This window comes from Anabrus simplex, chromosome 2, assembly GCF_040414725.1.
Source record: "Anabrus simplex isolate iqAnaSimp1 chromosome 2, ASM4041472v1, whole genome shotgun sequence".
Lineage (NCBI taxonomy): Eukaryota > Metazoa > Arthropoda > Insecta > Orthoptera > Tettigoniidae > Anabrus > Anabrus simplex.
In genome coordinates this window covers 726,169,744-726,184,058 of record NC_090266.1, presented here as the reverse complement: position 1 = coordinate 726,184,058, position 14,315 = coordinate 726,169,744, and the positions used below count along the sequence as shown (strand labels likewise).

The window sequence follows — 14,315 nt, the reverse complement described above, 5'->3', positions numbered from 1 at the left end:
GCTATTCTGGTAGTCTCCAAGAAATCACATCTCATATCAACTGAAGGCACATGGAATAGACTGAATCTAAAAGATCGTTCTGTATAGATTAAGACAGTCCCAGAAAAACAAGACTGTTAGTTTCTTCAATGTGCTCCAGTACAGTAAGAGTAAGTTCCATTAAATTAATGAACCCATGAAAACTTCCAGGATTATTGGATGAACTGGTTTCATCGTATCCTCGCAGCACGAGCTCAAGTTTTCCACAAAATTCAATGCAGTCAATCAGTTTAATGAGTATGTAATGGTTTTTCGAAACATTCTCATTGAACTGCTTTATTTTCAACCTACATGCACTGTCTGACTGGCACCTGATGTCTACCTTACCAAGCCTTGCAAACTCAAAAATATTGTTTATATACTTTTCACATTAGTTTTTTTTTTTTACTTTCTCTTTCAAGTGTTTTAGGTCCACAACACCAGTTAATGTCCACACGAAATCACCAGAATTCATAGTCAAACACATGTAGCAAAAGAACTGATTTCTTACCTCACATCCATACAACCAGTCCGCATGCTTGTACAATGTGCGATTGAATTTTCTGGTAGAGCCCGCTTTACTTTTGCAAGAATTCTGAACTTGTATAATATTTCAATCAGGTTTTGGAGGTTCTAGCCTTGTCAGTTCTAATCTATTGTCAAAAGAAACATTTCCGCTCTTTAAAATAGCATCCACAGAATTCATTTTTAAAGCAAGAATAATTAACCACCCTACGATGTAAGTATGGTTAGAATAAATATGAACATTTAAAGAAAAAGTCATTCCAGATTCAAGCACTGTGAGCAGAACTCACCAGTTTAAAACTCTGGAGCACAACAGCATTACTACCATCATCAATATTATTATTATCATCATTATCATCATCATGCACAAATTTAAAAATCACGAGGATATCACTATCATAACAAGCGGTTCCAAACCACAACTGCACTGGTAAATTAACAAACACGTCCCAGAAATCATTAAAGAACAAGGGGAGTGTGTATGTGAGGATCTTCAAAAAGCAGATGTATTCAGTCAGCAGTATGTAAAGATTGTTGGTTACACGAATAATGTCCACATAGAGGAGGTGACTAATACTAAGGAAGTATTAAAATTTACGTATGATAACAATGATATTTATAGTAAGATACAAAAGTTAAAAACCAGAAAAGCAGCTGGAATTGATAAGGTTTCGTGGGATAAACTAAATACAAAGGGCTGGGATATAGTACTATATCTGAGGAACTTATCTGATTACTTTTGCATGAAGGAACTATACCAAATGAATGGAGAGTAGCTATAGTAGCCCCTGTGTATAACCCTTTCAGACCATGTACGCACAATTGTGCGGGTTCGTATTTTATTTATCCCTGACTGTATTTGACGTTTTCTCGGCGCTAGACCGGACTGCAGTGATCGTGCGGGACACGTGGCGCGTATTTCAATTGTTTTTAGTTAGCGTTTGACCGCCAGGGCAAAGTAAGAAGAGTTTAAAAAGCACAGTTGATCGGCGAGATGGCGGGAAGCAGTAGTGCCAAAAGTAAGTATTTATTTATTGCGTTTATATTTATCTAGAAGCTTTACTGAATAGTGGAATATATTCAGTGAAGTGTGTATATTGGTTAGTGAATGTAAATTTTGAAGATACATAATCGTATGTGATACCACGAGGTTTTGAATTTTGATACGCACAATTGTGCGGGCTAGGTCTTCTTACAGACGATGCATAATGGAGTGCTGTGTTGTCACACTTGAGTTCTTGTGATATTGCTTTAGTATAATGTAATTTTTCATAATAAATCCTGTATGTCGTGATATTGCTTACACGAGCAAACAGAACTAGGTAGTAGTAAGGCCAAAAGTACTCATTTACATGCCTCATTTATTTTTTATTTCAGAGTTCGAATCACTGGAAAACGACGAAGGAAAAATTTCGGAATTGCTGGAAGGAAGTGACTCTGAAAGTGAAGGTCTCTCGGATGATGATGATGATGATGATGATAATTCTGCTGGTCTTATTGAAAGACCAGAAGTGTTGTGCAATTCTGAAAGTGACAGTGAAGGAAATGAACCTGATGCAGTACCATCGCCAAAATTACCAGCACCCACTCCAAATTCTAGACCTTTACTCTGGAGACGGAAGCCTTTTTTATCGAAACCTACACCGTCACCCTTTAATTACGTGGAAACAGTGGTAAGCACTAGTTTTATTTTTAATTGCATTTTGTAGATTAACAGAAAGTATTCAATGGCCTCAGACGGTTTTTTTTCATTTTTTCAGGACCACACAGTTAAGAGGCCATTGGAATATTTCTCAGAATACTTCCCAGATGACTTTTTTGAAACTACTGCCTACTACACCAACAATTACTCAATGTCTAAGAATGGAAAAGAATTGAAAACTAGTGCATCCGAAATTAAAAAATTCTTCGGAGTAAATATAGTTATGGGGAATATTCCGTATCCACGAATGAGAATGTATTGGCGTGATGATGTATGATTGGACATTGTGGCATCTGCAATAGCTAGAGACAGGTTTTTCGATCTTAGACAGTGTTTACATTTTGTGGAGACAGTTGCAGTGAATTCTGAAGAAGTTTCAACTAACAGACTGTGGAAGGTGCAACCAATTATTGACACTGTTCGTAAGAAATGTCTTGCCATCCCACGTGAATCCAAGTCCTACTCGGTCGATGAACAAATGATCCCGTTTACTGGGCGGTGTAAGCTCAGACAGTATGTGAAGAATAAACCAAGGCCAGTAGGACTAAAGAATTTCGTTATTACTACCTCTTTTGGATTAGTAGTAGACTTCGAAATTTACCAGGGCACAACCACACCATTACCAGAGAGACAATTGGGACTAGGGCCTTCAGTAGTTCTGCGATTAGTACAGACTCTCCCACCTGGTAGTTATGTATATTTTGATCGCTTCTTCACAACCGTGGGACTGATGGATAAGTTGATAGAACTTAATCTGGAGGGTACAGGCACCATCATGCTTAATAGGTTGAAAGGGGTACATTTCAGTCATGATTCAAAGCTTAGACAGGGTGACTATGAAGAATTTTGTAGAAGCGATGAGAAGTTGGTAGCAGTGAAATGGCGAGATAGCAAGTGTGTTACACTTTTGTCAACATGTAGTGGAGCAGAACCAGTGGCAAATGTGAAAAGATGGTCTAAGAAAGAGGGAAAATATAATGAGGTACCATGTCCCTTTGTTGTACGCTGTTACAATCCATGTATGGGTGGTGTTGATATTTGTGACCAGCAAATGGAGTGCTACCGTACATGGATAAAAACCAAGAAATGGACCCTCAAGGTATCCCTGCATTTCTTGGACCTCGCCTTGGTAAATGCATGGATGGAATACCGGGAGGATTGCAGAAAGGCTCATATTCCTGCCAAGGATAATTTGGACTTGCTTGGGTTTCGAACAGCTGTCTCAGAAGCCCTAATTGCTGCACCAACCAAAAAACGTAGACATTCAACAGAAGATGACTGCTCCAGCACTGACGCATCGAGAACTAGAGTCGCGAAAATCCCTGCTCTGGACAAGAGACTCGATGGCTATGACCACTGGCCTGTAGTTGATGAATTAAAATCGGCAAGGTGCTGCCGCCAAAAGGACTGCAAGAGTCGAACTCGTACACGATGTACGAAGTGTAATGTGTATTTGTGTTTGAACAAGGATTTTAACTGCTTTAAGTTGTTTCATACTATGAATTAGAACATTTGAACATGTACTGAGCTGAATTTTTCTGTGTGTGTAATGTGTGAAGTAAGTCCTGACACACACAATTGTGTGGGTCCTTTTTTTCGGATGTTAGTTGTAATTTTGTAAAATAAACTATCAATATGTGTATTGAGGAGCATTTTAGTCAGTTTTTGACATACAAACAAAAATTCACACCCCCAGTTTTCTTTCAGGTCTGAAAGGGATAAAGGAAAGGGTAATAGACATAAAGCTGAAAATTACAGGCCAGTCAGTTTGACATGCAGTGCATGTAAAAAGCATTCTTTGTGATTATATTAGACATGTTTGCAAAATTTATAACTGCTTTGATAGAAGGCAGTTTGGGTTTAGGAAAGGTTATTCCACTGAAGCTCAACTTCTAGGATTCCAGCAGATATAGCTGATATCATGGATTCAGGAGGTCAAATGGACTGTACCGCGATTGACCTATCTAAAGCATTTGCTAGGGTAGATCATGGGAGACTACTGGCAAAAATAAGTGCAACTGGACTGGACAAAAGAGTGATTGAATGGGTGGCTATATTTCTAGAAAACAGAACTCGGAGAATTAGAGGTGAATAATAAATAATAAATAAATAATTAAGAGGCGAATTCCTCAGGGGAGTATTATGGGGAGTATTATTAGACCTTTATGTTTTCTTATATATATATGATGAAACGGGAACGCCCTACGAGCATTCACGTTTCATTCATTTATTAAGAGGAACTCGCTAACACCCGGCCGTAAGCATTTAAAACTTGCGCCGAGCGCACAGGCATTGTGGGAATTGCAAGCAAGCTCGCGCTGTTCCAGAACACCGGCCAAGGTCAAGCGAAGTCACGCAGAAGGTTCTTTCGTGTTCCATAGCATTGCAGCATGAACGAAATGTGATATCAATATTTCAATAACGTCACCTTGCAGGCAGGAATAATGAACGCTGCTAGCCGAAATTTCATGTCAATCGGTGTAAAGATGGCCAAGATATAAAATTTTCTTGGGGCCCACATGTGTAGCCACGCCTACCGACCTTCGGCAATATAAGCGAATCGCCAGCCTGGGGTAAAGCAGAGAGTGTGCAGAGAGTGTGCAGTGTGGGCAGTGTGCAGCTGAAGTGTGCCGTAGGTAGAGAGAGAGTGAGGGGAGTCGGCAGTAAGCCGTGAGTTCAGTGTGTGTGTGCAAGTAAAAACGTCGCGATATAATTCGTCACTCGGTCCGGCTGTATACTTGAGTTCAGAAACGTTAGTGTTAGAAGCTTTCCCCGTGGGCTTGAACTTTGTGCATGAACAAAAACGTAATTTCGTTTTTATCAGTCTGTACGACTGGGCATTATATTTCGTTTGTGGACTATGTGTGTTTCTAGCATAAACTGTGCCAAACTTGATTTCATTTAAAGACTGTGTGAAAACAGCGATAGTGTTTCTGGCATAAACTGTGCCAACCTTGATTTCATTTAAAGACTGTGTGAAAACAGCGATAGTGTTTCTAGCATAAACTGTGCCAACCTTGATTTCATTTAAAGACTGTGTGAAAACAGCGATAGTGTTTCTAGCATAGACTGTGCCAGCCTGCATTTCATTTAAAGACTGTGTCTATCCATTGAACTGTGTTCGTAATAAAACTGTGCCAGCCTTGATTTCATTTAAAGACTGTGTGAAAACAGCGATAGTGTTTCTAGCATAGACTGTGCCAGCCTGCATTTCATTTAAAGACTGTGTCTATCCATTGAACTGTGTTCGTAATAAAACTGTGCCAGCCTTGATTTCGTTTAAAGACTGTGTCTATCCATTGAACTGTGTTCGTAATGAAACTGTGCCAGCCTTGATTTCGTTTAAAGACTGTGTCTATCCATTGAACTGTGTTCGTAATAAAACTGTGCCAGCCTTGATTTCATTTAAAGACTGTGTGAAAACAGCGATAGTGTTTCTAGCATAGACTGTGCCAGCCTGCATTTCATTTAAAGACTGTGTCTATCCATTGAACTGTGTTCGTAATAACTGTGCCGACCTTCATTTCATTTAAAGACTGTGTCTATCCGTTGAACTGTGTTCGTAATAAACTGTGCCAACATTTCCTCTTAAAGACAGTATTAACTTGTGGAATACGGTATCGTGATTTCTTTCTGGTTCAGAATCACGTATGATCTTAAGTGCCAGTGATAATCTTCTGAAAATTACGACGTAACAGAACTTGGACTGTCGTTTATTTCAACAAGTGTGTGAATATTGTGCTCATGGTGTACGGTGCAGAGACTGTACCCGGTGAATTTAATTTTCTTTGTGAAGTGCTTAATCACTCCACCTCGGAAGGTCCTAGATTGTTTTCGTTTGTTTATTATTCCAAATACGATAATTCCTTCCATCTTATTCTCATGGAACTGTGACTCTGACTTTATCCTTGCTGCTAAAGTGCGTTCAACATCATTGACTGTGGGAACTATTTCGGTGTGCTTCGCCTTAGAGAGGTGTCACACCAGAGTCCCATGACGTCCGATGTGGAAGCTCCACATTTCCCCGTTCCTGCCTCAGGTTCGAGTCGCCATCAACACTAATACAGAGAAAACACCAACGACGGAAGACAACGCCGAGGCCGACCGCAAGACGACGCAGCCGCCGCAGGACGACGTCCCCTCCACGCCTTCAAGGACAACTCCACGATTCAGCTGTAAAAGGTGACATAATTCTTTGCATATCTATTGAATAAACTGAAGGATCCACTTAATCATAAAAAAAAAAATTTTCACTACCCTTCTCTCTCTCTCTCACTCTCTTAGCATGGGCCGTACACGCCTTGTCGTTTCTCATGCTCTCCGATAAACTGAAGTACGGGCGTTCCTGTTTCAGAGAGAAGGTAGTGAATAGTAAAGTGGCACCCGTGACATTGGGGCCCGATTAAAGAGAGTAAAGTGATAAAAATTAACTTTGAAATCAGTGATAACTTACCAATTCAAATAAAAGTGCATAGTACGTACGTTAATTCCAGTTCAGTGAATGTGTTAAAATTTTACGAAGTTCAATTCAATGACTTTGGCAAAATTTTAAACGTTTGGCACAGAACTCTGATTAAGTTTATGGCACAAGTGGTTATTTTTTTTTCTTTTTCTCTTTCTCTTGCTATGTAAAACATTTCAGGCACAATATTTATGCACAGTCTCATATAAATTTTTGATATTTATGTCAGTGAAACATTGAACTTTACCATTGGACAATAATGGTGATATTTAATTTTATGCACAAGTGTTTGATATTTTGTGTTGGTGAAATATTGAACTTTACCATTGGACAATAATGGTGATTTTACGTATGAAGTGAATGATTGTATTTTCTGCATTTTGTGAAAATAACGACATTAATATGGAAAATATACTAGCTGCTATTGAGGCTTTAAAAATCAGTCTAAATGACAGGATTACGGAAAGTAACACTAATCTCGGGCGTAGGATTGCTGAATCTAATAATACTTTAGGAGCTCAACTTAAAGAATCTAACGCGGCCTTGGAAAGTCGTATGGAAGCCACTAAGGCTAGTATAGGTCAGCTTAGGGAGGCTAATGAAGTAACTAATCGTAATATCACTCAACTTAGGGAGGCTAATGATGCCAACATTGTAAAATTGACAGAATCTGTTGATCAAAAGTTTGCAGAAGTTAATAATAATTTGGAACGTAGGCTCAATAGTGCAGGTGCCAAAATTGAAAAACGATTTAAAGAATCTAACAAAAGAATGGATTCTAAGTTTACGGAAATAAATGAAAGATTAACGCGTGACTTAGAAACCATTAAGCAAGATATAAAATCACAAGTGGCGGAGGACTTAAAACTTGCTTTCCCGTCTTCTTCTCAGGAAGTCCTTAAAGAAGTAGAAAGCTTAAAGGAAGAATTTCAAGAGTCCCATGCTCAATTATCTCTTGCGCAAACTAAAATCGCTTCTATTCACGACAAACTTCATGAATCTGTTAAAAATAATTTCATGAAGTTGGGAAACGAAATTACTCTTCTGAAAAGTCAGCAAGAAGAGGCCGATAAACGTGTCAAGAGTCAGTTAGATAATGCTCACACGCAGATTACTCGTATCTGTCGCGAGGTAGCAGAAGTCAAGACCGACTTAGAAAAGGAGGTCAAGGAAATTGAGAATTCCGTACAGGGGAAAATTAAAACCCTAAAACTTGAACTCCAAGGAGGTATAGAAGCTCTCAACAGCAAAGTATCGCAAATTGAACAGGATGTTTCATCATCTAGCCTTCACAACACTAGTGGAGAATCCATGAATGTTTCCACAGTTTTTAAAATAACTGAGGAAAAACCAGCCAAATTTTCGGGGAAGGAGGAGTATACTGCTAAGGAGTTTCTCCTCAACCTCGAAGAGTTCTTTCAAGAAAATCACGTTAAGACCGACCGCCGTTTACGAATAGCATCTCGATTGTTAGAAGGCAAGGCGTTAATGTGGTTTACCGCTTTTAAATTCAGTATTAACACTTACGAAGAGTTTAAGGAAGCCTTACTTAGACGATTTTGGAGTGCTGAGGCTCAGCACCTGATAAAACTTCAATTATACTCCAGAAAGTATAACACTTCCGTTAATTCCTCGCGATATTCCTCAGATTATCTCATATCTCAGCTTAAAAAGATGCAGTTTTTCGACCCTCCTTTGCCGGAGCAAGAACTTATTCAGGTCATAACGCTGCAATTTCCTTCAAATGTTCAGGAAATATTGGTGGCAGCAAACGTCCAGGACTTGGAGCAGCTCGATGATGTCCTGAGGAGACTCGATACTGCGCACACTCAGAGCGCGACAAAAGCAGGTCGAACCCAAGAAACTACGACCAACTTTACGGAAATGAAGACTCTGGTTCAAGTAAATCCAGAACCGCGAGAAGAAAGAGAAACTCGCCGAGATATTCCGTTTCGGTACAGAAGATCTAGGAATCGTCCCTACGAAGGGAGGGCTAAGTTTCAACCCGGACCTTCATGGAGACAGGCAGTTAACCAACCCAATGATAATAGGAACTCCCAGCGGGAAGAATTAGAGAAACGTTGGAGAGAGACTACGGAATATGTAAGGAATAAGAACAGGGAAGAGGGCTTACCTGGAGCAGCTTCCTTGGAATACCAGGCAGAGATGCAGAGAAGAAATGAGAGAACGGAAATGGATCCAAGAGCTACGGGTACAAAAAAAAAACCTTTGACGAAGCAATAAAGAGATTGCCTGAAAACTCGGAGGGAGGAGAAGTAGTATGTAGCGCACTCATTCACCATTGGTATTTAGAGGATGCAGATTTACTATATGAGGATTCTACACCACGACAGCCTCAGATACAACGCGGCTTACCGATCATTATCATTAAGTTAAGCAATATGATTGTCCACTCTTTAGTAGACTCGGGATCGCAAGCCTCACTAATTTCGCAGAAATTAATAGATGTGGCGCAGGAGACGACCTACATCTCCATCTTGCCGGTTGCTCAAGTTAAGGTTAAAGGCATAGTTCCTGACAAAGCTATTAAATGTAAATTCCAAGCGTTTCTTGAGTTAGAAATTGGTGGTGTTAAGTTCCAACATCTATTTTTCATTTTGACGCAAATGAAATTTGACTTAATCCTTGGATCAGACTTTCTCATTCAACATGGGGGAATCATTGATTATCCCGCTAATGTGATTAAATTTTTCCACGTCGAATCTGTAGGGCTACAGTTGGTTACTTATAATGACGTGAAGAATCCGGAATGTGAGACCCCGGTGGACATAGTAGAAGGCAAGATGAGCGAGGCTCCGCCTGTCGAAGAAAGCGTCCACGAAGAGGGGAGACCCGAGGAAGTGGGGCCCGTAGAGGACCAGATAGCGTCCATCATCGATGATGAGTTGAACGAGGACCACTACAACTTCACGCTTTACGCCAATGTAGCTGAAAGCCCAGATTACGATGATGATGAAGTAACAAAGGCAATCCAAGAGCTTTTCAAGAAGTTTCCAGATGTATTTTCCGAGAAACCTGGAGTCATTAAGGGTTTCAAGCACCACTTAGATGTTACTGACACTTCACCTTATAAGAAACGGCCTTGAAGTACTTGGAAGAAGCTCGGGTCATCATTAAACAGATGGAGAATGATGGAATCATATCAGAATGCGTCACACCTTACATTAATCCTCTGGCTATAGAAAGAAGACTGTTCAAGTCTTTGAAATACTTTACTAGGAGATGAGCAATTTTCTTTTTCCCGAGCAGGGGGGGAGATGAAACGGGAACGTCCTACGAGCATTCGCGTTTCATTCATTTATTAAGAGGAACTCGCTAACACCCGGCCGTAAGCATTTAAAACTTGCGCCGAGCGCACAGGCATTGTGGGAACTGCAAGCAAGCTCGCGCTGTTCCAGAACACCAGCCAAGGTCAAGCGACGTCACGCAGAAGGTTCTTTCGTGTTCCATAGCATTGCAGCATGAACGAAATGACAATTGCCTCTTGCTGAAGATTGGGTCCACTGTAGATCTCCCATTTCTAAAACCATACTGTTCCCCTTGCAACTCTCCTTCTACCTTTCTCCTCATTCTCCTCTTTAATATCCTTTCCAGTATTTCTGTTACTTGTGATAAGAGTGTGATTCCTCTATAGTTATCACACCTGTTTCTGTCCCCTATTCTTAAAGACTGGTATTATTATTCGCTTTCCCCAGGCTTCTGGCACACGTTTCTCTTTCCATATGCACTTCAACAATCTGTACACTAGGCTGGTGGACTCATAGGTCAGAGGACGGTGGGGGGGCATAGTACTTTTTTAAACACCTCTTTCTTGACAACTTCGACAGAAGAAAAAAAAAAGCAAAATTGAGGTTCTTTTATATTAAATGAAAAGTATTACATTAATAATGTTTTTGACACTCACTGGATTTTTGCCATACGGATATACAATGATGATTATATTTAATGGATACCATCACTGAGAATCTGACATGCAAATTACATATTATACAGAGTTAGTCAAGCTTTATTTTCTGAACTAGAGAAACTGTAGGTAATTAAGACCCCTGAAAAAGTAACAGCTCAGAGTTATGATGGTTCGAATGTAATGAGCAGGCAACACACAGGTGTACAGGCAAGAATTAATGCCGTATATAAAAATGAGCACTTCGTTCATTGTTATGCCCATCAACTGAATGTTATTATCAAGTGCTGTGCACTCCAAAACAAGCAAGTGAAAGACATGATATAGGCTTTTGGGCTTATGCCGTGTCAAGAAAATAAGGTGAAATTCTTTATGTTTCGCAGAGAACTTTGCTCTGCATCTTCAGAGGAAATCTCAACTGTCCACAAGAATCACTGAAAAATAGGTTAAATACACATTTCTCAAATGCTTACAGAGGATTTAATGTCAAGAAGTGTTTTGAGGTCATCAGATAGAAACATTTTTATAGGCACTGAAGACATCATAAACTAACTACCACAGCCATCATAAACATTAGGTAAGTTAAACAGATACAAATCATATAGACTATTTCTGTTGTAATCTGATTTAACTGTGTTCTGTGTAGAATGCTCAATAAATGGTCGATAAAATTGCTACATGCTGTCAACAGCAGGTAAAACAGCTAGTCAACAATATTCGAAGAAAAATTTCAGAAACTTAGTGTCTGATCCAAATATTCATTCAATCATTTCATATTGCATCACTGTCGGACAGCTGAAAAAGAGTTTACAAGAAATGTGCACAGAATACCAGAAACTACAAAGGATTAGATTACCTTGAGCTGTATAGTACAATGAAGTTCCTCAATTCTCTTCTGTGCTCCCTCTAAATCAATAAGAACTTGGCGCATTTGACTTTGTTTGGCTTCATTTCCTGCTGAAAGCATTTTCAGTTCCTCATACGGCTCTGACCTAGGTGGTTTTATGTTCGAGGGCTGAACAACGAAAGACGATGGTGGCATGCCTCCATCAGGAGAACATGCTTTATCTTCATCATGTTTGCTTTCAGTATTGTCATCTCTTCTTGGAATCCTTTGGGATTCCTGGCAAACTGAGGCCTATAACATAACACTGCTTTTAATGAGACATAAAATATACATGCCAAGCATATAAACATATTTCTTCCAACTTCTCTCAATTTTCAAGCTCGACAAGTAATACATATCTGGTAATACAGGGAGTATAATCTAAGACTTCGTAGCGGAGTACCGAGGCATAGGAGTGCAGAGAAGTGGTGGTAGCAAGCATGTTGCCCGCAATGGCGAGCAGACTTAATCATCTCAAAGAAGCACCATGATTACGCCTATAGAAACAAAACTGAACTCATCAGCTACAGTATTTTCTTGCATAACTAACACCCTTACACAATTTACGCATCCCAATATTTTTGGGTCCAAAGTGGAGAAAAAGAAATGTTCCCAAATTTGATGCACCCACTTCTTCGATCATCCATCTCGTAGTTCTGGATGTGTTTCAAAATGAAGATGTCAAGTACTCAAGTAGCAGCCTTCCTATTGTGAAACCAGACATTCCAAATACTGCACAATGTGCTGTTATCAGCTGGAAGGAAGTACCACTGCACTAGTTCAGTGAGTGAATCAGTGCAGAGGAGAATAGTGACTCTCTATTCCAGTCTGGTACAAACTTATTTTATGAGTGTTTCGGGTACGGTACATGCATTTTCTTTGATCTCAAAATCATTTGTTAATCCACAATGAACAAGTATTCGAGTAATACTGCATCATATAAACTCACGGTGATCAGTTACGCTAATACATATGGGAATAGGGCAGTGGGTCGCAAGTATTCAGTCTCCGAATGCAACGTGCGCTACTAGCGGAAACAGAAAAGTGCACTTCAAGCGACCATCAAGTCTCGCAAAGCATTTCGCAGACCAAAAAGTGGCAAGTTTTCACAAGTAGAGGAGGACCTACTTAAATATGTGATTTTGTTATGCAACGATGGAAATGCAGTTTCTCACAAAATGCTGTATTTTAAAGGATGAGTAATAGCTGCTGCACATGGAATCAGTGTCTCAGATTTTAAGGTGAACTAAGGCTGGATGATTAATTTTATGAAGAGAAATGGGCCTTCTCTGTGACGAAGAACAACATTCTGCCAAAGAATGCTGAATGATTTCAACCAAAAAGTAATAATTTTCATCACTTTGTGATTGAGAACCATAAAGTGAAGGAATATTTGCTATCCCAAACAGGAAACACAGATCAGACACCAATAAGTTTCGACATGCCACAAAGTCGATCATTAAGAAAGGGACATCAAGTGTTATCATACACATTACCGGAAGCGAAAAACAATGATGTACGCTTGCTGCAACAGCTGATGGCAGAAAGCTAGCACCTTAAGTTGTTCTAAAACAAAAAAACAATGCCTAAATTAAAATTTCTGCAAGGGATCCACGTTCATATCCAAGAAAAAGGGTGAATTGACACGTCACTCGTACAAGATTGGATACGAATGGTTTGGGGAAATTGAGAAGGATCCCTCCTTCAATGCCCAGCCCTTCTTCTGTTGGATAGTTTTCATGGCTACCTGACGGAAGACACTAAGAAATTATTGGAAACCATGAAAACCGAACTGGCGGTGATTCCTGGTTGACTGACGTCGGTACTGCAACCCTTGGACGTTTTAATAAATGAACCATTCAAGGACAATGTGCAAACACTCTATCAATGCTGGATGGCAGAAAGTGTGTATGAGATTTCTCCAACAAGCAAGATTCAGGAACCACCTGTGGAACTCCTCTGAGTGGATATTGCGCGCTTGGGACACGATTTCTTTGAAGGTGATTGAAAACAGCTACAATAAAACAGGAATCTCAAATTCGTTAGACAGGAGTAAAGATAACTTCTTATGGAGAGATGTGAGCAATGATGTGAGCAATAGCAACAATTCTTCCTGCAGCACTTCTAGCAAACTCTAAGACAGTAGCCTATCAACGGTAAGACTGTTCTTTTTCGCTGGTATGTCATTATTATGTAATTAAAATATTATTGGCTTTTACGTCCCACTAACTACTTTTACAGTTTTCAGAGATGCTAAGGTGCCAGAATCTAGTCCTGCAGGAGTTCTTTTACTTGCCAATAAATCTACCGACATAGGGCTAACGTATCTGAGCACCTCTGGAGCACCACCGGACTGAGCCAGGATTGAACCTGCCAAGTTGGGGTCAGAAAGCCAGTACTTCAATTGGCTGAGCCACTCAGCCCAGCTTTTATGTACTTACATGAATTTTACTTTTAATTGTTCATATTTATTTCACATCAGGTCGTATTATCAGCTTGCAATGGGAAGATATTTTCCAGTGTCAGTGCTTCAAACCCACATGTCCAACTTGCCTGATGTACCCTATTTGACTTTTCAGGAAGAAACACATGCCGTAATTTTATGCCAAATGATAATAACTGCAAAAGGGGAACCAATTGTGTGTATATCATACTTGATGTATCTTTTAAATGTAAATAAATTGTAAATATTTTTTTAAATATCTGAATTTCTTGAATAATTTACGTATCCTAAGTTTTTGCCTGTATTTTTCGTTGAAGTGTGTTAATTATGCAAGAAAATACGGTATATACAAAC

The 14,315-nt window shown here is 39.6% G+C and overlaps 1 protein-coding gene across 1 annotated transcript in view; it reads right to left on the bottom strand.

Annotated features, from left to right (window-relative positions):
• cos (kinesin-like protein costa) overlaps window positions 1-14,315 on the bottom strand; it is a 248,599-nt gene that overhangs the window by 185,659 nt on the left and 48,625 nt on the right. The window contains exon 7 of the mRNA XM_068225849.1: window positions 11,489-11,770. Coding sequence (XP_068081950.1) covers window positions 11,489-11,770 — 282 coding nt within the window. The remainder of the gene's footprint in view (window positions 1-11,488; window positions 11,771-14,315) is intronic.